Below are 25,901 nucleotides of genomic sequence, written 5' to 3' on the forward strand. Positions count from 1 at the left end.
GCCATGAATATGCAAATGCAGGTATAATTGCCAGCCAATGGCGTGCGCGCTGGTCACATGGTGCTGGTGGAGGCTCAGGGAAGAGAAGTTGAGTCCGGGCGAGCTCGGGCAGCGCCGCCAGAGCCGAGCGAGCCGCGGGCGAGCGCCGCGCCTCCTCCGCAGGGAGCCCGCCGGCCGGGGCTCTGCCTGGACCATGCCGATCCTCCTCTTCCTCATAGACACGTCCGCCTCCATGAACCAGCGGGCGTACCTGGGCACCAGCTACCTGGACATCGCCAAGGGCGCCGTGGAGATCTTCATGAAGGTGAGTGCGCGGCGCCGGGGGAGCCGCCGCCCCCCTCGCCCCCTTCGCCCCGCTCACGCCGCTTCTCTCCGCTCTCTCCGCAGCTGCGGGCCCGGGACCCGGCCAGCCGCGGCGACAGGTACATGCTGGTTACGTTCGACGAGCCGCCCTACTGCATCAAGGTAATGACCCCCCCCGGCCGCCTCGGCCTCGCGGCGGGGCCGCCCTTGGCGCGGTGCGGCCCCGTCCGGCCCGGCGGCGGCAGCAGCAGCCTGTGAAGATGGCGGACATTTTGCTTTTGTATGGAGGAGAGAGGCTGAGGGCGCTGCTGAGATGGAGGAGGGGGGGGGAGGAGACGGGCGGGCCGTGATTCACCGCCCCGGCGCAACGAGGGGCGGCCGCGCTCCGCCCCCCGCGGGGCGGTGGCTCCGGCGGGGCCATCTCCGCGCTCGGGCCCCGCGCAGCCAGGAGCCCCCCGGGACACGCGGGCAGGGTGGGGTGGGCAGTGCCCGACCCCGCCGGGCAGGGCAGGGCACGGCGAGTTACCTCGCACGGCTGCGGGGCAGGGGCAGCGCGGAGCCTCGGCCCTAGCGCGGCTGTGGGACAGAGCGCCCGCGGCTGTTTCCGCCTCTGCGAGGCAAAACCCCCCAGTATTGGGGGTCTCCCGGTCCATCCCCTTGTTCCTGCTGCTGAGCACGGCAGCCTGCACCAGTTCTGTGGAAGGTGCTCGCAGCCGCCGCTCCGTTCAGGGTTGGGGTGAGCTGGATGTGGAGCCATCGAATCACCAAGGTTGGAAGAGACCTTTAAGATCACCAAGTCCCACCACCAGCCCAGTACTGCTACTGTAATTCCTAAACTACTAAACCACATCATCCAGTGCCAGCCTCATAAACACCTCCAAGAACAGTGATTCCACCACATCCCTAAACAGCCTGACCTCCTGAATCACGGAATTTTTTTTCAAGTATCTAATCTGAATCTCCTGTGTCCCAATTTATGGCCATTTTCTCTGGTCCTCACTGCAGGCACAGCAGAAGAAACCAGTCCCCACCTCACTACAGCCTTCTGTAAAGGAGTTGTAGAGAGCTATGAGCTTTCCCCGTGAGCCTCCTTGAGAGTAAACAAATCTGCCTGGCTGGCTCCTCTGTCCCTGTTTTCTCATTCCTCGAGCTTGAGGCAAGTAGGGCCATGCCGTTCACATCACATTGGCTGCACTGTGAGGTTTAGGCAAAAGTTTAAAAAAAAAAAAAAAAACAAAAGGTGGTGCTGCATCCCTTATGCTGTAGGCTGCAGCTTGCTGATAGAAACAGCCTGACTTAAAATACTTAGATCGAGTGTGTCACAGAAAGCATTGCTACAGGACTTTTAGAATCCTTCCGAGTAGCCCTGGATTAGGACTGTATTTGCCCAGAGTAATACAGTGGTTATTGTAACTGTTGGGCTGTAGACCCATGCTATGAAGGCCAAAGAAGTTAACGTACAAATACGTTGTTGGTCATCCTAGAGGAAAAAGGAAAACATTCTCTAGATCTCACAGCTAGAATTTCTTGCGATGTTTTAAAAAGGAGTGTGCTCACTACTGCTGTCTTATTCACATATTTGATAATGAGGAAATGCAGTTATTATGAGCTATGAATCTTGGCTCCTTTCATCAGTAATAAATTTACACAGCTTTCTTAAGTGACAAGTCACAGAGTAAGTATTTATTGTTTGGTACTGCACCTTTCATTTCCTCAGAAGAAGGCATGGAAGTAATTTCTGAGAATTGAAACTGTCCTTGATTTAGAGAAACCTGCTGTCAAAAAACCTACGTCTGCCTAGGAAAGGTGTTTCTTAGCCATGATGCACACACCATTTGCTCTATCCATGACTGTGGCTGAATGCAAACCCCAAGTCTTTGTTACGCTAGTGTTAACAGTGGATTTCTTGTGTTCTAGATTTCTTTTCTCCTAGTTTTGTGTCAAATATTTCACAAGTATATCTTACGTTTCAGAAATGAACTTGCTCCCTGTAGTGACAGCAAGCATACTGGTGATTTAATAAAAAAACTACTTTGCTGCTGTAGGTCTGTGTGCTAATGCTACAGGTTATTACCACATCTGTACTCAAATTTGCTGAGGAAGATCCTTGTGTTTAATGAGCATCTGTGTACATTCTGATGTGCTAATGAGCATCTGACTGTTCACAGTTTTAGTAAATAGTAATTGAAATAAATAGGACTGTGATACCCATCATAGCATTCAATCATATTTAATATACATTAAATAGCCAAGGGGAAAAAAAGTATTGTTGTTCTTGTAACTTGCTAATGTCTCTTTTTAGAAATTTATATTTCTGCCTTTAGTACGCTGGTTTTTAAATTGGACCTCAAACAGTTTTAAAATATTTTTTTCAAAAATTAGTAACTTTTCTAGGAACAGGCTGCAGATTCAATAAATATCTGATTATAGTAATTACCATCACAAGTGCAGCTCAGCTATTGCATGAAGACTTCATAGCATAAATAAGTGTTATTGGGCTGTCATCATGTCTATTCCTCAAGCAGAAAGCCTCACAGCAGTGATGACTCCCTGTTTGAAGACTTGTTCTCAAGACCTGTACTGGTATTTTGATGTTCCCTCCGTTGTGTTTTCTAACAACCATAGTTGTACCAGGAAAACTTCCTGGTCTAGGCCGGATTCTCTATGTCTTACAGAGCATGTGTGTAAAAGACATAAAATTTAGTTTCTTTGTTAATGCTGCTGCAGTTAAATGCTTTATTTCTGTTGATTTAGAGAAGGTGAAAACAAACTTGGCAAGTGAGTGTATTTTGCAGGCTTGTTTTCCAAGTATGTGCAGCAGTGGCTGCTTTATCATCTTGTTTTCTTTATGATTTATACTAATTAAATTATGTAGTCTCTCAGATAGTTTACCAGTGAAGCACTTGAGGGAAATAATCTGATGGTGGAGTTGGGACCACCTAGGAGGCAGAGGAATTACAGGAACTTGAGCTTTGGAGCAGGGGTAGCTGAGATAAGTGAATTGGGGTTTGTTAGTTTCAGAATTCGTTTGCCTGTAGCATTAAAGTATTTCAGACCAATAGCACTGGTTCACTTTTGATGGACAAGAATATGTCAGGAAAATATTGTGCATCTATATGTATTGTGCTAAATGGAAGGATCATGCTATTGCACAAATGATTTGCCAAAATCTGTGAAAATAAGGTGATGCTTTTGAAACTGTCTTTAGTACAGAGGGTTTGAAATTATTTTCAAGACCTGTTGCTTCTGTTTAATTGGCTGCTGTGCCACTTTTTATGTCTTAAATATAAATATCTTTTAAATATCTCTCTGTGCCACTTTTTTAAAATTGAATTATTTAGTCTCTGAGTTTGCAGTGGGGCTTTGCAAAGAACTGTGATACTGAGTGTCTGGAGAGGAGTCAGGGTGCTGTCCTGGGAAGCTGGGGACAGGAAGATGGGGATGGCAGGAATTTCAGCCCCACTCTGGCAGCAGATGCTTCTGGAACCTCGTCAGCTGTTTGGCTCCTCTTTGTTATATAATGTATAGGTGGTGATTTGTGATAGCAATTATGGTGCAACCATTTATAACTCTTTACTTTGTTTCCGAAATACTGTACAGTAAGAGACAAGTATTTAATATTTTTAAAGCATGTTATGAAATGTATTAACCTTACAATAGTCAAGTGATGTGATCCTGTATAGGTCAGTGGAAAAATACCTGCAAGTTCCATTGGATGTTGAGTCAAACTCTTCATTTTATGAACTAGGAAGGAAAATTGTATGTTATTTCATGAAGCAAGAATGTTCAGCCTAATGTTTTTAGTGTGTTTTTTAGATTAAAATTGTGCTAGGGTGCTATCAAGTGAATCTCTCTTAGTTAGTGGCATGTTAAACATGGAAGTGAGCTGGTCTATTGTGGTATTTGGGTATTTGGCATGTTTGGGAAGGTAATGATAAGTATAGTAAAGCACCTTTGTAAAAGGTGTCTATTATTATTGAAACACTAGTGCTTAAATTTGGGTATGACAGGAGTTTATTCTCCAGTGTGTATTGAGTTGGACAAGAAAAATGGGTTCAAGAACAGCCTTGGTACCTGGCAGAGTATTTGGTGTTCTTGGCCTTCTAGCTAAGAGAAATGCATTCATTATCTGATTCAGGGAATATGGTACCTGATGTGTCCTTGTTTTGAAGACTTTATGTCCATGGATTGCTGGAACCCTTAGCTTGCCCACTGCAGCCATGCTGTGAGTGGTGCTGCAGTAGCTCCCAGCCTTGTGTTCCAGCCCCACCCTTCTCATCCCTTCTGCACAACGTGGCTGATCCGGAATGCCTGGGCAGCAGGGTGGGAACAGGCCAGGCCTGTTACTGACAGTTCTGCACAGCACTTCCCGAGCTGCCATGGTTTCAGGGTCAGGGAACCGTGATGAGCTGTTAGTATGGCCCTAATGGTCTTCTGTGGCTTTTTCCATGTATTTGCCCAGTTGATTTTTTTTCTTTTTTTTGAAATCACTTAAATTTCATCATCCTCTATCAAATACAGATGTTTCCCTATATGTAAGCACATGCTGTGGTATAAGTGGACAGAATGTTGAGCCATTTTATTTAATTTTTCTAATTAAGTGATGGTGCTAGAGTAAAAGTACAGGGAAAAGGGATCAGTCTTCCCATCTGCCCTTTTCCTGTTTTCCAGTGATGTTTCAGCAAGATCTAGCTAGATTTCTATGAAAATGGAGCTCATGCTAAAATCTTAACCTAGAAATAGTTTCTGAAAAGGAAAGCAAGGCTTAGATCTTAGTTTATTTTTTTCCATTCTTGATTTTTGTGAAACCTCACATCCTGCAGTTTGTGGTTTGCTTGTGGATTTGGGCTGCAAATGGCGAGTTCAGGCCCAGACCAAAAACACAATGGTGGCCTTATGTGAAGTTATTGATTAACTGGACTGCCCTGTTCCCTTGTGACTGATATCTGGCTGCTGGCAGTGATACTGCCTTTCCTCAGGGCTCGAGGAATATTATTTATGGTCTGGTCACAGAAATATGACTTCTGTTTTATGTTCCTGTGAGACTGTATAGTCTGACCTTCATAAATGATCTGGTCACAAGTCAGAGGACTGAGAGAACATAAGTTATGTTCTGAAATACGTATTTTCCTCCTTCTGTTATGTGTTACACTGAATTCAAGAGTCAGCTGTGACTGCACTACAGAAATAGGCTCCACGAATTTGAGTGCAGAAATATGTACGGAGCTGTCTAAGAAGTAGCTCAAATTACTTTATACAGTGTGTGTGAAACACTGCACTGTTTGAGATGTGCAAACTGGAGCTGATGGATAGGATGCCTTCCAGTTCCGCTGCTGTTCCCTGCTAGCCTGAACATATGTTACACTGCTAAAGAGCTCCCTTGTGGAAGCAGCTCTTCATGATGGACGCTGAGCAACCTCTTCTTTTTTCCCCTGAAATTCTGGAGTTGGATTGGGATATCTTAGAGGCTGGAGCAGGAATTTGTAGAAGGATTTTTTTAAACATCTGTCTGAGAGTAGTTACTGTATGTAAATAACCTGTTCATTTATGATATTGTAATAGTGCTTCAAAACTGAGCCTTCATAAGGTTGCATTTGAGGAGACTAACTTTCTGTCTCCTATTTCAGTGACACAGAAGCTTTTGCCAGCATTTTTAAAATTTTGCTTTCACATAGAAGCTATGCTGGTGCAGAATGGAACTGATTACCACTGACTCTGCACAGGTCCGTGGCAAATGAATAGGCTATGCTGCAGAAAGAGAGATGAGAGATCTGTTTGTTTCTTGAAGAAATTAGATCAGAGCTCCTGATCCTGAGCTGCAGGGAGAAAGAGAAACCCAGCTGTGAAACCTGTTGGGTTTGAGGCAGAGATCTGCAGGAATGCTGCCTGAGGTGGTAGGAAATGCATTTGTGTGTTTTTTCACTTCTGTGAAGGAAGAAAACCAGAGGAATACCTAATAAGCCAAACTGTAGCAGATCGACAGAATAAGCCTAACGTGATTAAGATTTTACAAGAACCTTGAGACACTGAAACTCATCGGATTTCATATGTAAAAGGTCTGACTTCTGGCAAGCACAAGTACTTGGTGGTCTGGCCTGTGCTGAGGAAGGGGTGGTGTGAACAGCTGGGAATACGGTTGGAGGTTTGCAAGCTGGCAGTGGGGTGTGCAGGCAGAATTGTTGGTGCAAGGCAGATAGCAGCTGCAGGGGCAGGAGGGAAGCTGCTATCCGAGAGGTGCAAAAGGGAAAGAAAGCTGAGGTCAGTGAGAGAGGCCTATCTTTCTCTCCAGATACGCTGTTAATAATGTACACACTTAGTGAACCTACTAGCCAGGCGTTGTTGGGAGGAGGGAAAAAAGGTGCAGAATGTAGTACTGAGGAACTGAATGAAATGTAGGCAGCACACATGGTGTCTGTTCTTGATAACTAATTCAGGAGACCACATTCTGTACTTGCTTATGGGGAGAGATAACTATTCCTGCTCTGCCACCATAAACTTTTTGGGTCAGTTACAGCAGTATTTTTATTTCTGAGCACCAACATCTTCCATTGCCTGTGAAGTACTACACACACCTCTCCTCCACTTCTTTCTCTGTGTTTGCTTGAGGTTTTGTTGTGAAATTTGTGTATTTTCAGAAGGCTGTCGTTGAGCAGAAATGACTGGCAGGTTAAAGTCAACAATTGCTTTTCCTCTGTTAAACACAATGACTTAAGGAAGAGAAACAGCAGTCAGTTGTTTAAGGAGCACTCATGCAAATCCTGGTTGTCTAGTTCTTTTTGAAGCAAAAGGAAATCAACTTAATACTGTTTGGGCATAACCACCAAACAATTTAACTGCTTTATGACTTAAATCTGACTGAAGAATGTGTGAAAAAAGTTCCTTTTTTTTTTTAAATTAAGCATCTATTTTGAAATTGGATAAATAAAGCCATAGAAGATTCTTGTTGGTGCAAGTGGTAGGTTTTTATTTTATATACTGCAGCGTATGTCTCAGAATCTGAAAACATCTAAAAATCTATTTCACTAAAATCTTACCAATTTTAGTGAATTGGTAAGATTTTAGTGGTAATTGGTAATTACCAATCAGTATCCCTGTGGCAAGCAATGAAGTAGTGTAGCCCCTTTTAGCTTATAAAGGTACTAAATTGATTCCTATAGAGAGTGTCCTTTAAAAAACACATTCCCACTTCTGAGAAACATCATACTAGGTAGTGTAAAACATGTTAAAATGCTTTTAAATGTGCATAAGCATGCTGTCTTACTTCTTTGTCTCCTGTTTGAGTTCTAGTCAATGTCTTCTTCCAGGAACTGGTGTGGTGAGGACAGAACATTCTAATGAGGAATTTTGTGAAAAGTAATGTACATTTTGCTTTAAAAAAAAACCCCAAAGCAGTAATAATCAGAGTGATTCATTTTTCTAAAAGGAGTAGTTTTGTGCGTTCTGAAATTGAGGTCTTTTGTGAAAAATCACGTTCATGCGAGACCTTAAAGGTGGTGGTTAAATTTTTGAAAGGAATTGATTTAAATGGAAGGACAGTTCAGAAATTAACTTCTTGGTAGATATGATGGACTGAGCTCTGCTTAGCTGTCCTTTTTATTATTGTAATTTTGAAGTAGTTAAATACTTGGAACTTGTGCTTTCACCTGCTCCTTGTCTTCACAGAAGGGCGAGTCTCTTGCTAGGTTAATTCTCAATGAAAATATTTTAACTGGTTCTGTTCCTACTGGAATCTGCAAAGGAAAAGCTTGCTTTTTCATCTGAGGTGGGTTTCTGCTTTGTACTGTACAACAGACGAGATGCCAGAGGCCTTGAGTGGAAACCAGCATCTGTTCATAGCCACTATAGAAATTTGTATTTTCATCATTTTATTTGGTTCTTTATTTGGGCTTGGACACATTCGAAGATGTAAGCCCTTAAGACTACAGGATAAACTAGACAAAAGTAGATATGTTTGCATTAAGAGGCTTAACTCATCCTCAGTGCAAAGGTCACTTTTATTTTAAAAATAGAAGCTTAAAATGTGGAATCAAACAGTTGAGTTGGATCTCCCTAGTTGTATTTTTGTAGGGAGTTGTTCTGTAAGGAGGAAGGTGCTTTGTGAAGTTGGTGGTTCCTGCCACCTGGAATCTTTATGGTCTGCCTCTTCCCCTTTTGTGCTGTTACTATTTGAGCTTCAAATATGAGGTTTTTGAAAGATGTCTTTTTTCTTGGTATGTATATGTAAGAAGGCCTGGGCCTTGTACCCTGGCTGTGTGGTGTGGCTAAAAATATGCACAAAGTACATCTGTGATACCTTGAAAATGGGCATTCATTCCTTTTAAACCTGATGAGAACTAATGCAGCATGAAGTGCTTATTGACTCACATTTTAACAGTGGAAAAAGGGTAATTAAGATTGTAGACACTTTTACCCTGTTCACTCCTGCATATTTTGTGACAGCTTGCCAGGAGGAGCTTTGATTTGCAGCGGTGGTGCAACAATGATGTTTTTTGAGCTTGCTGTGATCTAGAAAAGATGTAACTTAGTGCTGTCTCCTGCAGTGTTCTTGTACCTCAGGCAGTTGGGATCCAGAGGGAAAGAGCACGTTCTGTGCTGTGTGACCTGTGTTCTGGAGCTGAGTGCCTTGTCAGAAGGTTCCAGATGGCTCCAGCCTTAGTGATTCTCTTCATTGTCTGTATTTTAAATGTTTGTAGCCTTGATTTTATTTAATAACATAGGCAAAAAAAGGCAGTTGGTGCTGTTCTGAATTTTAAATGCAGATTGTTACTTAAGTAATGCACTCTTGTAGATTGAGTCTTGGAATTTTTTCTTCTTTCTTAAACTTTATCCTTACAATGTACCTCTTAATAACTCTTGTGCTACCTCTTGTAACTCTTGTTCTTTTATAACCCCAAAAAAGTATAGCAGGCAGTAAATTAAAGGAATTTTTTTGCTTCGTGTTTTTTCTGGCTAATTTTAGAATAGTTAGAAAACACTTATGTAGCAATCAATTTCAGCTGTAAGTAGCATGTTCTAGGGTTGAGGTTTTAGGAAGGTGCCAAGAAAAAGATATGTTTTTATAATGAGACTCTGTTTTTGTGCAGATCAGAATCTGTGGTTGCCCATAGACTTGTATTGATCTGTATATTTTCTCTGTAGAGTATTGAAAAGATAAAATTTTTGGTGTTAGAACTGAGATTGACAAGGATCTCTGAAATTTGAACTGCTTATTGTCAGATAAGTAAACAAGTAGTTTTATTTTCAAGTAGCTATTATTATTGTTGTTTTTATTTTCTAGCTCACAATCTCACAGCTTACCCAGTTATGATTCTTTCCTTGTGTATGTATGCAAATTTCAGGATAAGCAGAACTAGATGTGTTAAATACTATTCTAGACTAAAATCTAACAGTTCAGAACTGCTTAATTTTGCTTTTTGAAGATAAGGCAGTTGTTGATTTTTCTGTGTTCTCACAGATGCTTTTAAAATCTTAAATGTGTAAAATAGTATTTAAAAAAATAAACGTCTTGGTAAGATGGATGTTGTCGAACAATTAATTGAACAGAAGACAAAGATCTACAGTGTGGTTAAGCTGGTGTTGCCATGCTCTGCTTCTAAGTGAGAATAATGCATTAGCACTGGTCTTCATAGCATGCTAATGGTGCAGCCAGTGAGTTTTGATTAAAAAAAAAAAAGTTAAGCTCTGCTTTGTGGGAGAATGTGCATCTGTTGACACAGAACACTTGGTGCCTTTAGCTGCTGCCAGGTCTCCCGAGGGTGCTGCTGGCCTGGGACTGGTGGGACCAGAGGGCTGGGTTGGGACCATGTGCTCTGCACTCAGAGGGCCTGGCCTGGGGGTGCCTCCTCTGATCAAAAGAGTTTAAGCTCAGGTAGTTTCTTTTGATCTAGATGACTCTTGCATTGTAAATAAATCTAACCTTGCCATCATCTGAAATAAATACCTGACCAGTAGAAATGCTTCCAAGGCCACCAGTGTGTTTTTGGCTGTATCAGAGTGATTGTGAAGTTATTTGCTAGGCTGGCTAGTTAATAATGCAGTGACTATATGAACTTAATCATCATCTAAAGTTTGGGGTTTTTTTTTCTCAGCAGTGCCTTGAACAACATTTCAGACACGAGTTGAGGAAAGCTGTTGATAACTTCTTCTAGATTTACCTTCTTGAGTTTTGAAGTAAATTTGCAATACCTGCAGCACTTTGGTGTGCTGCTCTAGTTCTGTGATGTGCTTTTGGAAGGAAGGAGGAAGGAATGTGGCAGTTTTAAAAACAAACATGAATCATATTGTGTTGTTTCAGCTCTAGGCTGTAAGGCTAGAGTATCATCAGTAGTGCTCTTCCACTTGATTTCCAAAGATGTGCCATGAAGAATCCCTTGTGCTGGTAGCACCTACTCTGTAATCTCTTAGCTATTGCCTTTGTGCCTTGTGACTTTTCTAGCCATGCTGAGTGTGGGAAGGGACCAGGAGAAGGACAGAGCTGTGGCTGGCTGGTATTGAAAGTGTATTTGATAGGCTGGAAGAGCAACAGGCACTGTGAGTAGCTGAAAATGTTTGTTTGAAACCTCCACATTTCAGCAGTTGCACTCTCTACAGTGTTTGGATAAGATGCACCTGTAATGGTATTTCTGAAATGACTGCTATGCTGCTGAACAGGAGCATGGAGCCTCTTGTTATGCTTACTGTGCTAGGGCTGCAAACTGTTACTATTTCTGTGTTCCCTCTCCATTAAGCTGTTGTGTGAAATGTAGCTTGTTCTGGTTCAGCTCTGTACTGAAATATTCTTGGGTGTTTCTCAGAAATAGGTGCATTTTTAACTGGATAGTGTTTTTCTACTTAAATAAGAATGCTTTGTGGAACAGGGTGATACCATGATCTCTTTGGTATTTGTGCTTTCCTTTCTTCAGGTCTTTCCTTTTATCCTTGTGCAGGAAAAAGAGTAACTGTCAAAATACGTTAAATACTGTTGACCAAAAAGCTAAATCCAGAGATGGATTGAAGCAGGAGCAGCAGGTAGTGAATAAAAAGGTAGTGTAGGCTTTTTTCTTTCTGCTTGGCATTGATAATTATCACTTGGTTCCAAGCAGATTCCAGCTTTGAGTTGTTCATACAGCATCTGCATTTGACATTCCTACAGGAGGAGGTGCTGCTTCTCTCTACATGCTTATATTAACAAAAGGCCCCAGTACTCATTTTGTAACTGGAGCTTAAGAACCTCTCTGCTAGTGTTTTGCAGGGGTGCTGTGCTTAAATATTATTTGAGTTGTTCTTACATAAATATATTGAATTCTTCTCGAAGCAGAAGTGTTTCTATATATATTTTTTAATGGCGAAGTCATCTTGAAAGGACAGTGAACTGCGTGGTGTAGTTTGACTGAGCTTGTTTCTTTGGGTTTTTTTATTTTAAGGTTTTGTGGAGAAATACTTCTTCCTCTACAAGATAAAATCTTTTTCTATGTAGCTGACTGCCTGTAATAAAAACTGGCACTTACATACCATGCTGGAATGCAGTTTTGATCTTGTTCATATTCACTAACGTGCTTTAGAAAACCAGCTGGTTCGATCTGCCTTTAGAAATGGTTTAATCTGATGGGTGCAGGTACAGGACAGTTCAGCTTAGAAATGTGCAATAGAAGGGCATCCTGTGCACCTCACTTCACACTGCAGCCCTTCCTTGGAGTTCAAGGTCTGGGTTGGTTTGAGGTGAAGTGAAACTGGAGGATGCTCCCCAGGCACTGTGTGATGAGTGTCCAGGAAGGGCCATAGCGTGGCTGTTGTCCCTCGAGGGATACCTGCCCTGTCTGTGCACTGCCCACGGGCCTGGAGGTGCATGATGCTGTCCCTGCACTGTTTCCAGCTGTGCAGGGAAAAATAGTGTGGGTGAGGGAAGGAGGGGTGCTGTGTTATCAAGGTACATAGTGTGTCTCAGAGAAAAAGGAAGAATTGTGGTACCTGGCGCTGGATGGAGATAGAAGGGTGTGCATCAGCTCTGTGGGATTAAAGGAATCATCTACTCCAGTGTCTTTTTTTCTAAGATGTGTTCTTTTCTAAAGATGTATTAAAGCAGTTAATGCTTCTCTGGTCTCTTGGAGACATTTTGTGTATATTAAGCCTCTGTGATGTTTTATTTGACTGAAATTTAAGTGCTTTTTAAAAAATTTTCAGAAAGTCCCCTCTGGGTTTAAAGAAGCACATTTAGTGGCTAGTTTTCAGTTTGAGTGTTCTACAAAAGTAGCAGAAATAACTTTACAGGAAGAAACAATTAGCTTACTATTCACTATACCTAGCCTTAACACTCTGACCTGATTCTCACTAGCTCTCATGTAAGGAGGACCAAGTGATGCTTTTGTAGACTCTTTACTGTACTTGACTGCTCTGTAGGCTTTTTGAGGGAGTAGTTTAAATCTGTGACTTGGTTACCTGCTAAAGTACTCCTCAGATGAGAACTGAGAAGGAGGATTTTTGTTAGGCAGGTCTCACAGCAGACAGCAGTGTACACTTGCTGGAGCCACCAGTGAGCCCTGGCTGCTTCCTGCATTCAGCACTGCCCCAGTGATAAGCTGATTTCAGACCTGTGTGCCAGTATCGTTCTGTGCTGGAGCTGTGCTGATCTCAGATATGAGAGGTGGGTGCTGTGCTGCTCTCCTGTGCCAAGAACAAAAAAAATAATTGATTTTGGGAGTTTCTTTGCTAAGGGTTTGCTTGATGCTGTGCGGTGGCAGGACTGGTGTGTTGTATGGAACAAATTAGAGAAGAGGTGCTGAAAGGAGAGAAGAGCTCTCCTGCAGCCAAAGAGTACAGAAAAGCTGAGAGATCTGTAGCCTCAAAAATGGGATTCATAAGTATTTGGAGTGGAGTCAATGTCTGTAAATGTCTTCTAGAACTGTTTTTCTGCCCCATTTGCACAAACATTTGTGAGGATGAAATTAGTAGATGATCGAGGTCATGTGATTTTGAATTATCTTAGGACGTGAAAAATGTTAAATAAAAATGTATATGGTGTTCCTACTATAGTCAGTGCCTTTCTTCTCCTCTGTGCTAATTTTTGCTAGCAAATTGCTGAACATCAAATAAAACACGTGGGGGTGGTGTGGGCATTGGCTCTTCTGTACTGACAAGCAGCCTTACCTTGTCCTTCATGGGCCACATGATGCCAGCACCTCTCCCTTTCCCTGTTTGCTGAGTTTTATTCTAGCAAAACTGGGGTGACCAAAACAGTCTTCATTTGCTAGAGCTCCTATCCCAGAGTTGCTGAAGCTGGGACAGGGAAGCTCAAGGCTCCATAGGAAGTTGTTCCCTGCTGAGAACCCACTGAGCAGTGCTGGGGCTGGGATCAGGAGATTACAAAGAGGTGAAAGTACTTGGACATTTGGGAAGTAGCCCCTTGCATTGTAGGGGGTCCAAAAGAATAATTCACCTCTGTACAAAAGAAACACCTGCTTGAATTTGGCTCAAACAAGGCAGGTCTGAGTTGTGACTGTGTGTCCAGTCACCAGTGAACAGAAGGGGAACTTAATAATGAACCATTCTGATAATGTGGGAGGCAAAATGCTCTGCTGGTTTCACTGTCTTCCCAAGGTATTTCAAAATTCCATAGCAGGAGTGGTTTCATATTTCAACAGCTGGATTTTTTTCTTACCTTATTTTTTCCAAACGATTGCTACTGACAAGCTAGGATGCCACAGGCATGTTATCCTGAGCTAGTCTGTTTTCCTAAGATGCATACATTTAATAATAGCTTGAATTATTGAGATACTTAAATACTTCAAACAATTTGTAATATCTGAAATGCAGTTGTTCTTTCTAGGAACACATTAGCAGAACTCTTAAAAAATCTGTATGTTTGAATAAATATTGAGTACTTACTGTAACACAGGCTGTTGTGATTGGCATGAAGGATTGCAAATTGTCTTCCTGGAAGATTATTTTTAGTAATGTTGCAATTTTTGAACCAGATCTGAAAGCAATCCAGTGAACAATAAACTATACAGTTCAGTCTTTTGGCATTGCTTATTGGAAGCATTGAAGATAAAGATTTGAAGCCTCAAAAGCACCACCTCCCTGGACTTCATGGAGCTGGTGAAATTGGGAACTGCTTTGGAGCTGGAATTCTTGAGCTCTAATGCTCAGCCTTTGGCTCTGCCCCTTTTTTTACCAGCTGACCAAACGGTGCCAAGAAATAGTTGGAAGGAATAAAAGAAAAGAAACACAGCACCAATCAAAGCCAGAGCAAGCCAACAGTGAACCAATAAAAAAATGACAGTACGACCAGTAAATCTGACAGTTAAGCCAGTGTAGCTGAGACTACAAGATCTGTGTGTTACACCTACTCAAAACTTGGTAATGTTTTACTTGTACTTTGGTATTGCTCCCTTTTATGTGATAAAGGTGGGGTGGAGTGGTTTGTTTTTGTTTTTTAAACTCCCACTACAGCATTTTATACGATTTTCTTTCCTGTCTCTCAAAACTAAAATGTTTTGTTTCTCCTAAGTCTTGAAGGTCTTCTTAAGCTCCTGATTCTGACCAAGATTTCCTTTTGCTGCTTAAATCTGTTCTTTTGATGTTCAGTTACCCCTGATCTGGTTGGTCTAAATAAGGCCTCCTTTTCTTCGCTGGATTTCTCACCTTGGTGTTTGAATTCTCAGTAATCTGTGCCTTTCTCCTGCCGAATTAAACTGTTTTGACCTTACCTACTTCTTGAGGCAGCTGAAATACTTCCATAGCTCTATGGTGAAATAGAGCAGGGCATGGATTTGTCTGAAAATGAAGTCACCAGAGAAAAATGTTACTTTTTAAGTATTTTATTTCTTGTCAGTATGATTTACTTTCAAAGGCTGAAGCTGGGAGCTGGAAGGTGGTGTGGTACTTCCAAATCTCTGGGTGGTTTGTAGAATGGTATCCAAAGCTTGCAGAAGGCCAAATGACACTGCATTTTTGCCTGTTGTTGGCATAAGTAAAGAGGGTGAGATCTCTGCTTTTAGTACTTGTTTCTTCCTAGGTATTTTCTAAAGTCTTTTGCTATGTGTTTAGAGTCTAAAATTATTTGTCCATATAAATTATCAAAGGAAAGGCCAGTAACATACTGGTGAGGTAAGGGCTGCTCAGATTGCTATTAATAAATTCTGGGCATAAAAGTGACTAAGTTGGAATGTAATATTGAAGATTAGGAGGAACTACTCTCAGTGTTCAAATTGGTTCATAAACAACTGAAAAAACTAATATTCAGTTCTGACTTCTTAGCTACTGACATGTAGAGGATATGTGGTTTTCTGGAATATGTTTGTGTTTGGTCCTTAAAGGTTTTGGGGTGTTGGTTGGGTTTTTTTTGGTCATTAGTGTTTCTGCTGGCAAATAGAGCCAGTGGTTTTTTTTGTAAGCAGCGTTAGTGGCAGTGTTTGAATTCAGGAAGGATTATTATTTAATCACTTTAACATGAACTCATTGTGCATCTGCTCTGTGTTGGGAACTTGACTCTGTTTTGCCCTAAGAATGTTCCTACTGTATATGTGGAAGGGAGAACGTACAGACTTCTTTGAGGCTAGAGTTTCTGTCCCTGAAAGACGTGTTTCATTATATACATTGGCTTGAGTCTTTCTGGAGAAAAGCATTTTACAGAAATAGACCTTCTTATTGGTTTGTGTTTTTGATTCAAGTATCTTTTCTTGAGGATAAGGTGGAGAATGTAGTATATTAACTACTCAGACTTTTATTTAAAGCTGGGTAAGGAAATCTTGCATTTGCTGCTCTTGTTCTCATAATGAAAAGTTCTTCCATTTTACTCTGTACATTTCAAAGGTACAGCTCTCCTTGGCATTAGCTTTAAAGATCCTGTGAGATGAAAAATAGTTTTCTTGGACAGCAAACCATTGGTGATCAGCTGTTCCTAGTACCTTCATCTTCCCTCCTTATGCCTGGGGAAATGGTACGAATTTTATTTTGCAGGCAGTTGACCACACTGCAGCGAGATCAAACAGAGAGCTGGAAGCTGAGCAAACATTTTCACAACAGGAAAATAGCAGAATCTCCAAATATCAATGAAGACTCTTACTGTTTATTTTATAAAGAATACTCTTAAATTCATTGGAGTTCAAATCAAGCAGTGTAGACTGGGAATAGCGTTTCCTTTGTAAATGTTTTGTTCCCCCATGTGCTTTTGTAACAATGTAACTCAAATGGTTTATGTTGGAAAACACTTTGTGAACTCCAGCCTGTCCCTTCCCAAGAAGCTGGACTCAGTGATGAGTATTCTTGCCAGACAAAAGGGAGCAGTCTCACCTACATTTACCAGTCCATAGATTTCAGACAAAACTATTTTGGTAATTGTTCACTTAAATTGTTTAAGGGAAGCATTTTTTTGGGGTTTGACAAATTATCTTGTTGGGATTTGGTGCTATTTCACTCTGAAAAAATCATGTTACCTGAGTTACTCTAACTCCGTAACAGTGACCCTGTGCTTACACTTTTTTCTTGCCTTGAGCTGACCACAGGTGTGGGAGGTTGCTGTGGCTCTGTTGATGAGATGCTATATTTTGTTCAATTGTGGTTGTGTGTGAGTGTTGATGATATTTTATTGAGAATTATCTAGTTCTTTTGAGCTTCCAGGGCAGTTTATTCATACAGCTGGACCAGTCTTGCCGAAAGTGTGTTTGTTTTTTGCCCCATTGTAGAGTTTTCTCTCTTACATCCCTTGCATTAATCTCAAGCTTGAAGAACTGGTTAAGGGAGCTAAACCTGACCAAAATGTTTTTGTTGTATCATCTTAGGATAATTTTCCACTCTGGAAAGAAACCCACCCAGCTTTGGCTTGTCAACTCAGCAGAGATATTGATCATCACATCTCCTTCCTTCTACTCCATTCTTACATTCTTTTATGGCTCTGAACATGTCTATCCTAAGACCATTTCAGAGCCCTCAGTGTGTACTAAAGGTTGGCAATGGTATATAGCTGCTTAAAAATGCACAGGAAAATCCTGTCCTCTCGTGTTCTTGCACAGCTTGTCACAGTCAGCAGGTGGTTGCTGCTGAGCCCAGTGCACGGGGAGCAGAACCTGCTTCAGCTGGAGGATGTGCTGCTCAGAGGTTGTCCCAGCAAAAGTCAGGCTTTCTGAAATGATTTTCTCCATGTCTGCGTGGCTGGGATTCCTGGTGGAGCATGGGAGTGTCTCTGGTGCCAAATGTTAGTGAGCCTGGGTGAATAACTGCTTGCCTGCTGGAGTGATTTGAAGAGTACCTTGTAATAGCAAGGCTGAGAGTTGTGGGAATATCCAGGACTTTCAAGCTTTGGTGGTTTTAGCAGAGGCATCTTTAAATCCTGTACCAATTCCCCTGTGAGCTGGTCTGTTCTAAAATAGCTTCCCAACTGTGCAGCAAAACACTTTCAAGGGAAGGGTATGTCAATCACACCTGTTGGGCCTGTTCACCAGAGGGTCCAGAGTGCTTGGTTGGACTGGTCCATCCTCATCACTTGCTGTTCCTTTGATCCCCTTGGTCTGCAATAGCTTCTTTAAATGTCTCCAAAATTTCAGGCTGTTACAATGAGACACTCTAAACAGTGATTTCGTTCTGTCTCAGATAGTGTTTGCAGCCACTCCTTTCTTTACTTTCAACCTCAGATGATGGAAGAAAGGACAAAAGGGGAATGGGTATATGCCAGAAGAGGCAGTGACATTATGCTGCTTTTATGTTGGTTTTACCTTTGCTGTTACTTTGGCAGCTGCATTTCTGATTTCCAAACTTGGCAGTTTCTTCTAAAAAAAAAAATTCATATGCGAAATCCAAATACTTCTATTAACAGCATCATCTCCACAGCAATTTTCATGGTAATGCATTTTTTTCCAGTGCTTGGCAGTGTGTGTTTCTTGAGACTCCTATTGTAGGTGTAACCATGTTTCACATCAAGTTGTGCATACCTGGATTAGGTGTGTGCAGCATGTAAATGGTGCAGTGCATCTGTTAATCAGGAATATAATTAATTTTTGTTGGGAAGAGAGATAAATGCCAACTTGCAGTTGATTGCAGTTTGCTGCTAGAATAACTAATAAGCTTTTTTTGTTTTATGTAACAGGCTGGATGGAAAGAAAACCACGCAACATTCATGAATGAACTGAAAAACCTTCAGGCTTCAGGACTAACAACCCTTGGTCAGGCACTCAGGTCGTCGTTTGACTTGTTAAATCTCAATAGATTAGTGTCTGGAATAGACAATTATGGACAGGTAACAAATCTATTCATAGTTTTCTGTCTTTCATATGTCTGTGTTTTTTGAAATTACGGTTGGGGAGGGATTTTGGTGGTTCAAGTTAGGTTTTGCATTTAACTTTTTTAATGTTGGATAGCTCTGTGTAAAAGCTTGAACTGGGAACTTGGGAACTCTTTTTTTTTCTTATTATGGCTGCTGAAAACACCCTGGAAAATGCTGGCATTTTTTTTCCTTACTGAAGTACAAAGAAGTGAAATATAAATACCCCAACTGTAGACGCACAAGAATGGCCCATCTTGTGTAGTTCTGTGATGTTCCACACCTATTAAAAATTACAGGATTATTTTGAAAGATTGCTTATCTTACTGTTTATTTTATACTGATAAAAATACAAGCTTGTGCATCCTGACTGTTATGATTTCTCTTAGCATTCCTGTGTTTTTTTCTGTAGGGAAGGAATCCGTTCTTTTTGGAGCCATCTATTTTGATTACCATCACAGACGGAAACAAACTGACAAATACGGCTGGAGTCCAAGAGGAGGTAAACTCGCATTAAGTTCTTTCAGGTTATGATTGTGCAAGTTGGTGGTATGCTGAGGTGAATATTAATTGTTTTTTTCCTGCTAATTGTACTTCTGCATCATTGATCTGTTTTTATAGAGACTAGAAACCAGCTATCATGTCACTGCCCAGCCACTAAATTCAGAGTCTGTAAGGGTTTTGAGATGAGAACATCAGATAAATTAGTGGGTTGGAGAGAAATGGGGTCTTTTACAGAGAAGTGAATGAATTTGGATATGTTTTGAGATGGTTTGTCAAATACTGGAAAATATTTTTAAATCTTTTTTTACCAGCTTCATCTTCCGTTGAATTCTCCTTTGCCTGGAAGTGAACTAACCAAAGAACCATTCCGTTGGGATCAAAGGCTGTTTGCTCTGGTACTGCGTTTGCCAGGAGCTGCATCTGCTGAACCAGAGCAGCTTGGGAGTGTGCCTACTGATGAGTCTGCTATCACACAGATGTGTGAGGTTACAGGAGGTAACTGAATGCTCTCTTGCTTTGCTTCATATTTGGTGTTAGCCTTGAAATATTTCTTTTCCTTTAATTCGCCTTTACCTCTTCCTGTTCTCTCTGTCTGAATTACTCAGTGCCCATGTGAATCCATGTGGTGCTTTCTTGGATTCCAGTAGCACAGGAGAACTTCAAAATAAAGCAATATTCCTATTTGAGATCTAGATGTTGAGAGCATTTTCTAAATGCAGTAGGAGGCTTTGGAAAATTTCTTTGGTTATTCTGGAGGTTGGCTTTTCTCTTCACAAGATTTTTTTTTTTTTTTTAATTTAAGTGTTGAATTGAGCAGGACTGCTATTAGGGAGTTGTTAATTCTACTGCAGGGCTGATAAGCTAAATTTAATCTTAAAAGAATTAATTCTGGAGCCTATTGCTTGATATGTTGATCAGAATTTTTTTTAATTGGTGCTTGGAGAAATCGTTGTGTGGGAGGAGGAGGAGGTTTGGGTAGACAAAAGCAGATAGATTACATAGTCTTGCTGAAATCAGGCCTTCTTGACGGCCTCTATAAACCTGGCATTGGTCCAGCCTGATGAAGCTTTAATGGCCTCTTTTAGTAACAAGTAAAGTCTCAGCAGGTTGTGGGATTTTGGTGCTTTTTCTTTGTTGTATTGCACTTGCAAAGTATTTTGCCTTTTACATAAACTTGTACAGATTTTCTTGCCATTATTTTGGATGAAATGTCAAGCCTTGGTAGAGTGACTTTGAACATGAAACATCTTCCTCAATTAAGATTACTCAAAATGTGCTCTTCTATTTCCCCATGTAATTTCTCTCTTGCATAGGTCGTTCATACTGCGTTCGGACACAAAGAATGTTGAATCAGTGTTTAGAATCTTTAGTTCAAAAAGTCCAAAGTGGTGTTGTTATTAACTTTGAGAAGTCAGGACCAGACCCAGCTCCTATTGGAGAAGGTACAGTGATTGTTGGGCTTTTTTCCCCCCTCCTAATGATTAAGACAAAATGTTTTGTTTGTATGTAAATGTCCTTAAGTGTCTTCCATGTCCTTCCTGCCAGCTTTTCCCTGTAGTGTACAGGATGCATCTTTTACAAATGTTAGTTTGATCCTTGCTAAGTTAAATGATGCCGTATGTCTGCACATGCTTGTATGGATCATCAACTGCTGGCTGGCTCTGTGTCACTCTTTTACCTCTTTTGGGTGGCTGAGGAAAGTGAATGTGTGCAGGAAGCATTTAAGTTTGAATTACAGTGTTGTCAAGACTGTGCTTAAAATAATTAAATCTAGCAGTAGTGTATTTAAACACTTAAACATCTCTAAAGCAATCTCAATGCTTAATTTTCTGTACATTTTCATTCTGCTAATTGATCACAGAACAGTTAGTTTCAGGTGCATGTTCTTAGCTGCAACTGAAAAACTGTGCAAAGAGCAAGGAATTACTTTGCTGCCTGTAAGTCAAGTGCATAAGAGGAAAGAGGACAGTGCACTTCAGGTTTGCAGAAGTTCATGGTTTAAAGGAAGAGGAGAGGGCTGACCAGTTCCAATTTAAGAAGTTAGGATCCTGGAATATCAGAAAACATAATAGCTTTTAGCATCACCTGAACATTCGAGCAAAGCCAGCTTTATTCCTGCTTTCATTCTGGAATCACCTTTTTCTATGTTTGTTTTCTCCCTTTGCTTACTTGAATGTCATTTTATTGGAAGGCTTTCCTATAATACTGTGCAGGACAGTGCAGCAGCAAATTCCCATGTCTCTGGTGGCCCAAATGTTCTCTCCTATGTGGCAAAATGACTGGTGAAATTTGGGAGTTTTTTTGTTTACTTCATTTTTTGTCACATTTGAATGCTGATGGAGTGTGGATATGAATGTATAAAAATGTCAAGACTTTTCATCTCTATGGGAGTTGATGAAGTCCTGAACTAGAGGGAAATATGATAGTATTTACCCAAGCTATAAAAATCACTGTTTTTATAATGCAGAGAAACCAAACCGAGATGTCACTGAAAGATGGTTTCCACAGTACTGCTGGCCAGTTTTCTAAATCAAGGAAAACTAGTAGTGTAAAATCATTTAAAAACAAAGAAGGTTCTTTAAGTGGGTGATCTCTGCTGTGCTGTTTGCTTTGAAGAGCAGTCTTTGAAAACTAGTGGTCACATCTGTAGAGCTGCAAAGTTCTTCATCCTCAGTGTGCAGGAGGTTCTGTGCTGGTGCACTGCAGTGAACTGGCAGGGAACACTGGCCTTTCCAGCAGGCTGTGGGGTTTTAGTAATCTGTGAATTCTTGTAACTAAAAATGTGACAAAAGCTGCCTCTTGCAAGATGCATCCAACTTTACCGTGAAACTTTTCTCCTCTCTCAGTTTCCACTAGTGGCAGCATCAGTCAGTGAGCATTGCAGCCCATGTAGAAATGTGAATGTCAGTTCTCAGCCTTTCCAGGTGCAGCAGCAGTAGCTTGGTGCTGCCTGTGGGAACTGTGGCAGACACTGAGCTTAAGCAAATACACTTTCCATAATATGTGAGTATGCCTTGCTGCACTCACTGTGTAATGGCTGTGCCACGGGAGCAGAAGTGAGATCAGGGTGAATGTTGTAATTGTTTCTCAGATGATTCTGTGATACCCCTGGATGCATAGGTTATTTCAGCTTCTGATGTAAAGATCTGTATGTGTTTGGAACAAGAGTAATGAAATGCCTTAATGGCTGCTAATACAGAGATTCTGCTAGCAGACAAATGCATGCACGTAGCTTTTCATTTTCTTTTTGTTTGTTATTTTGCTTTGTTTAAATTTTAGATGGACTTGTTGATTCATCCAGGCCCATCAATTCATTTGCTTCTCAGCCGTGGCATAGTTGTCATAAACTCATTTATGTACGGCCTAACCCTAAAACGGGTGTTCCTGTGGGGCATTGGCCAATCCCAGAATCTTTTTGGCCTGATCAGAATTCACCAACACTGGTAAGTAAAATAAGAACTGAAAAAGGATTCTACACTAATAGTTGAACAGCCTGAAAATTGATAATGGATAGAGTAGTTTTTGTTTTCTCTGTTTTATAATATTGTGTGACTTTGCTTTAAAAGGTTAAAACTGTTTTTAACAGTGGTATAATCTAATGTGGATACTGTAACCTGTGACATTTCATGTATTCAGAAAGTTCACTTCCATGTATATGGTTAGTTAATTTGGTGAATGGTTTTTAAAGGTTTTAAAATTGAACTGTAAGTTACTTCACATACCACGAATCATAGTGAGCCTATTAAATTTTAATCTGAGCTTTATAAAATTCATTTACATGGAAAAAGGAGTACTTATTTTTGTAAGAAGATCAACCATGGGGTTTTTTGCTTAGTATTACTTCATGTGTGGATTCTTCTTTCACTAGCAGGAAGAATTAAAACTTAAAAAGAGCTACTCCCTGCAGAAAATGAGGAGAAAACAGTATTCATTTCTCCTTTTCTTACTGAAATTATCATATGTTTTGCATGCCTTACTAGCCTTTCTAAACATCTCTCTTTTGTTAGGCATGTTCTGTTCCTGCACTTTTCAAGTGCTCAAGGTACTGTCTGTCCATTCCCCTTGCTCCCACCTCCTGAATAAAGAGGGGAAAAAAAAAAGATTTCTAGAGAATTCCTTGAGAGATTCTCTGTGAAATGAGTGCAGTCTCACATCTGTTTTTCTGTGAATGTCAAGCTGGGAAGCAGAATTGAAGTTTCCTTTAAACCTATCTGTGTTGCTGTAGCTTGATTGAGATAAGTAGTGGCATATTAACCATGTTTTTCTCTTGGTGGGAAGAATGTATCTGTGTGTGAGCTTTTTTTTTCAATTAGAGAAATATTTAGTTAATCTATATTCTATTGTGGGAGCTTGTATTTTATTCTCTTTGGAGGAAAATTGTGGAAACTGAGTGTTTCAAGATTTATAGGATGGTAAAATACCTGTCTATGTTTTTAAGAGAATTGATTTGTTTGCCATAAATGTGTGAAAATTGATACCCTTTTCCCCCTTCAGCCTCCGCGCACAGCTCACCCCGTGGTGAGGTTCTCCTGTGTGGATTGTGAGCCCATGGTCATAGACAAGCTTCCTTTTGACAAGTATGAGCTTGAGCCTTCTCCCCTCACCCAGTACATCTTGGAACGAAAGTCTCCCCATACCTGCTGGCAGGTACTTGCCCTTTATGATTCTGGAAATGTAATGGGTGATCTGAGGTACTTCAGTCTTTGCAAGCCTGGAGAATTGGGGTCTGGTTCAAACTCTGCAGCAGATGAGAAGAAACATGTCAAGGTTTCACTTACCTCCTTTCTAAGAGAATTATCAGCAGTCAGAATGAGTGTTCCCTCCACAGGCTTTGTAATCTCATTTAATTCTCTTTCTAGGTCCATCTCATTTTGCTAAGAAATGTGCCCCCCAGGTTCCATTTTTGGCTAAATTGAAATTCTCTGCAGGCTTCCATTTGCTTACAGGGAAAACCAGCACTAGTTTCCATCATGTTACCTAATGAACAGCTGCAAATCATTTTCAGTAGATGGTTGAAGCTGCTAATGGGAATTGAATGGAAGCTGTTGATCCTGTTGACTAGAATGGCCTTGAAGAGGTCAAAATTCTATTGCTGAAATCCTTTGTCACATGCTCCTTTTGTAATTTTTTTTGTAAGTCTTTGTGTCCTCTGTAAAATAAGACTCCCTTCTTGGTGATGTTCATGTAAGTACTTGCTTAATGTGTACACCATGTGTATGCATATTCAGAAGAAAAATTCAAATTACTTTGAAAAAAACCTAATTTCAGAAATATCCCTTAAACATTCATAGGTACAATATTTGCCTGAGTTACTAAAATTACTCTGTTGTTTTTCAAAAACTGCTTTTCTTCTCCCAGCTACACATCAGACCCTTACAAATCAGAGAAATAGGCTCATTGTCATAGAAACCATGTAACAAACTCAGTTCCTTATGCCCTGAAAAAACAGAGGAAAACCACTTGGTATCTGCTGCAGGGTTTATTTTTTCTAGGAAAACTATTTTTGACTTAGATGTGGGTTATTTTGCTTGCCTCAGTCAAGAATATCTACCATTTTTATCCTGTTGAAATACTGTTTACATATATTGCTTTTCAGGGTTCATACCCTCATACATGTGCACTTAAAAAAGTAAAGTCAATTTTAAGAATGTTGGCACTGAGCATAATCAAGACATTTCTTGAATGTTTGTTTGTTTTGATTAATTTCTATGCTTAAAGTTTTGCATTTCTTTTTATCAGTGTTGTGAATTTTAGTTGTGCTATTTTATGAGTCAGAAGACTAAGTTCAAATAGTTGGTTTATTTAACATTCCTTCAACAGACGTCCCCTACCTTATTTTAAATAATTTCAAAAACTCTTCAGGGCATCACTTCACAGTAGTTTCACTAAAGCAGTAAAGATTATTCTGTGAAGAGCATTTCCACACTCACTGGGAGTACACTAAATGTTGCATGTCTCAGTTTTGTGACTGGGAAATATAAGTCCTTACTCACCCTGATGTGTTTGGGTTTGTCTGTTCTTGGTAATTTACTGTCTTAATGCAATTGGATTCAGATTGATTTGAATTTTTAAATGCCCCATGTTTAATATTTTTCTCGTTCTTCTTTCTAATACAGTGATCTTTCTTATTCTTTGTCAGGTATTTGTGAGTAGCAGCGGAAAGTACAGCGAACTTGGCCACCCGTTTGGGTATTTAAAAGCAAGCACTACTTTAACCTGTGTAAACCTCTTTGTGATGCCTTACAACTACCCTGTTTTACTTCCATTGTTGGGTAGGTAACACATCTGCATTGGACTGCCAGTGCAGCTCCTTCAGAGTAAAAGCAAAACAATAATGGTTGGTGTTCTGCCTTAGTTTGAGACATTATAAAATAATGGAGATCAGAGAGTAGAGAATGTTGCAAACTCTTTTAACATACTTTGGGAGGAGAGGATTTTCATACCCCCTCTCCCTTTTTTTCTCTCCAGCAGAGGAGGAGAGCTACCTGCTTCCAGTGCATGTTTGATGCTGTTCACCTCCTAGACACGTAGCCTCTTCCTTAACCTGGAGTAAGCTTCAACCTCCATTCTTTTCCCTCATTTAGGGTGTGGTATATCCAGGTTTTGCAGTTGCTCTTGTAGCAGCTTATTTTTTACTGGAAGATGAGATGCAGTGTTTGTCACGGGTGCTGGGAAGAGGGAATTCCCTAATGCAGTTTAGAGCAGTAAGAAGGAATTGAGCAGTGAAACAGTCTGCATTTCTTTCTTGCCCAAAGGACCAGGTTTTGTTTTTGTTTTTTTTACTCCCACAATGAAATTATTTTCTAAGGAAAGACGATATGAAGAGGTGCTGTGTGAGTAACTGCCACAGTAATTGTGGTTA

At 40.7% G+C, this 25,901-nt stretch overlaps 1 protein-coding gene across 4 annotated transcripts in view; it reads left to right on the forward strand.

Moving 5' to 3' along the window:
- Positions 1–22: 22 nt before the first annotated feature.
- LOC146437500 (integrator complex subunit 6-like) overlaps positions 23–25,901 on the forward strand; it is a 38,888-nt gene continuing 13,009 nt past the window's right edge. For all 4 annotated transcript variants that reach the window (XR_014852258.1, XR_014852259.1, XM_085060572.1 and 1 more), the window contains exons 1-9: positions 23–304; positions 388–465; positions 18,362–18,511; positions 18,948–19,037; positions 19,351–19,534; positions 20,353–20,481; positions 22,319–22,482; positions 23,534–23,686; positions 25,179–25,311. Coding sequence is in view for 2 of the 4 variants with exons in the window: in XM_085060572.1 (XP_084916698.1) it covers positions 38–304; positions 388–465; positions 18,362–18,511; positions 18,948–19,037; positions 19,351–19,534; positions 20,353–20,481; positions 22,319–22,482; positions 23,534–23,686; positions 25,179–25,311 (1,348 nt within the window). In the remaining 2 variants the exon portion in view is untranslated. The remainder of the gene's footprint in view (positions 305–387; positions 466–18,361; positions 18,512–18,947; positions 19,038–19,350; positions 19,535–20,352; positions 20,482–22,318; positions 22,483–23,533; positions 23,687–25,178; positions 25,312–25,901) is intronic.

This window comes from Lichenostomus cassidix, chromosome 4A, assembly GCF_008360975.1.
Source record: "Lichenostomus cassidix isolate B80296 chromosome 4A, HeHo_3.0, whole genome shotgun sequence".
NCBI classification, from domain to species: domain Eukaryota; kingdom Metazoa; phylum Chordata; class Aves; order Passeriformes; family Meliphagidae; genus Lichenostomus; species Lichenostomus cassidix.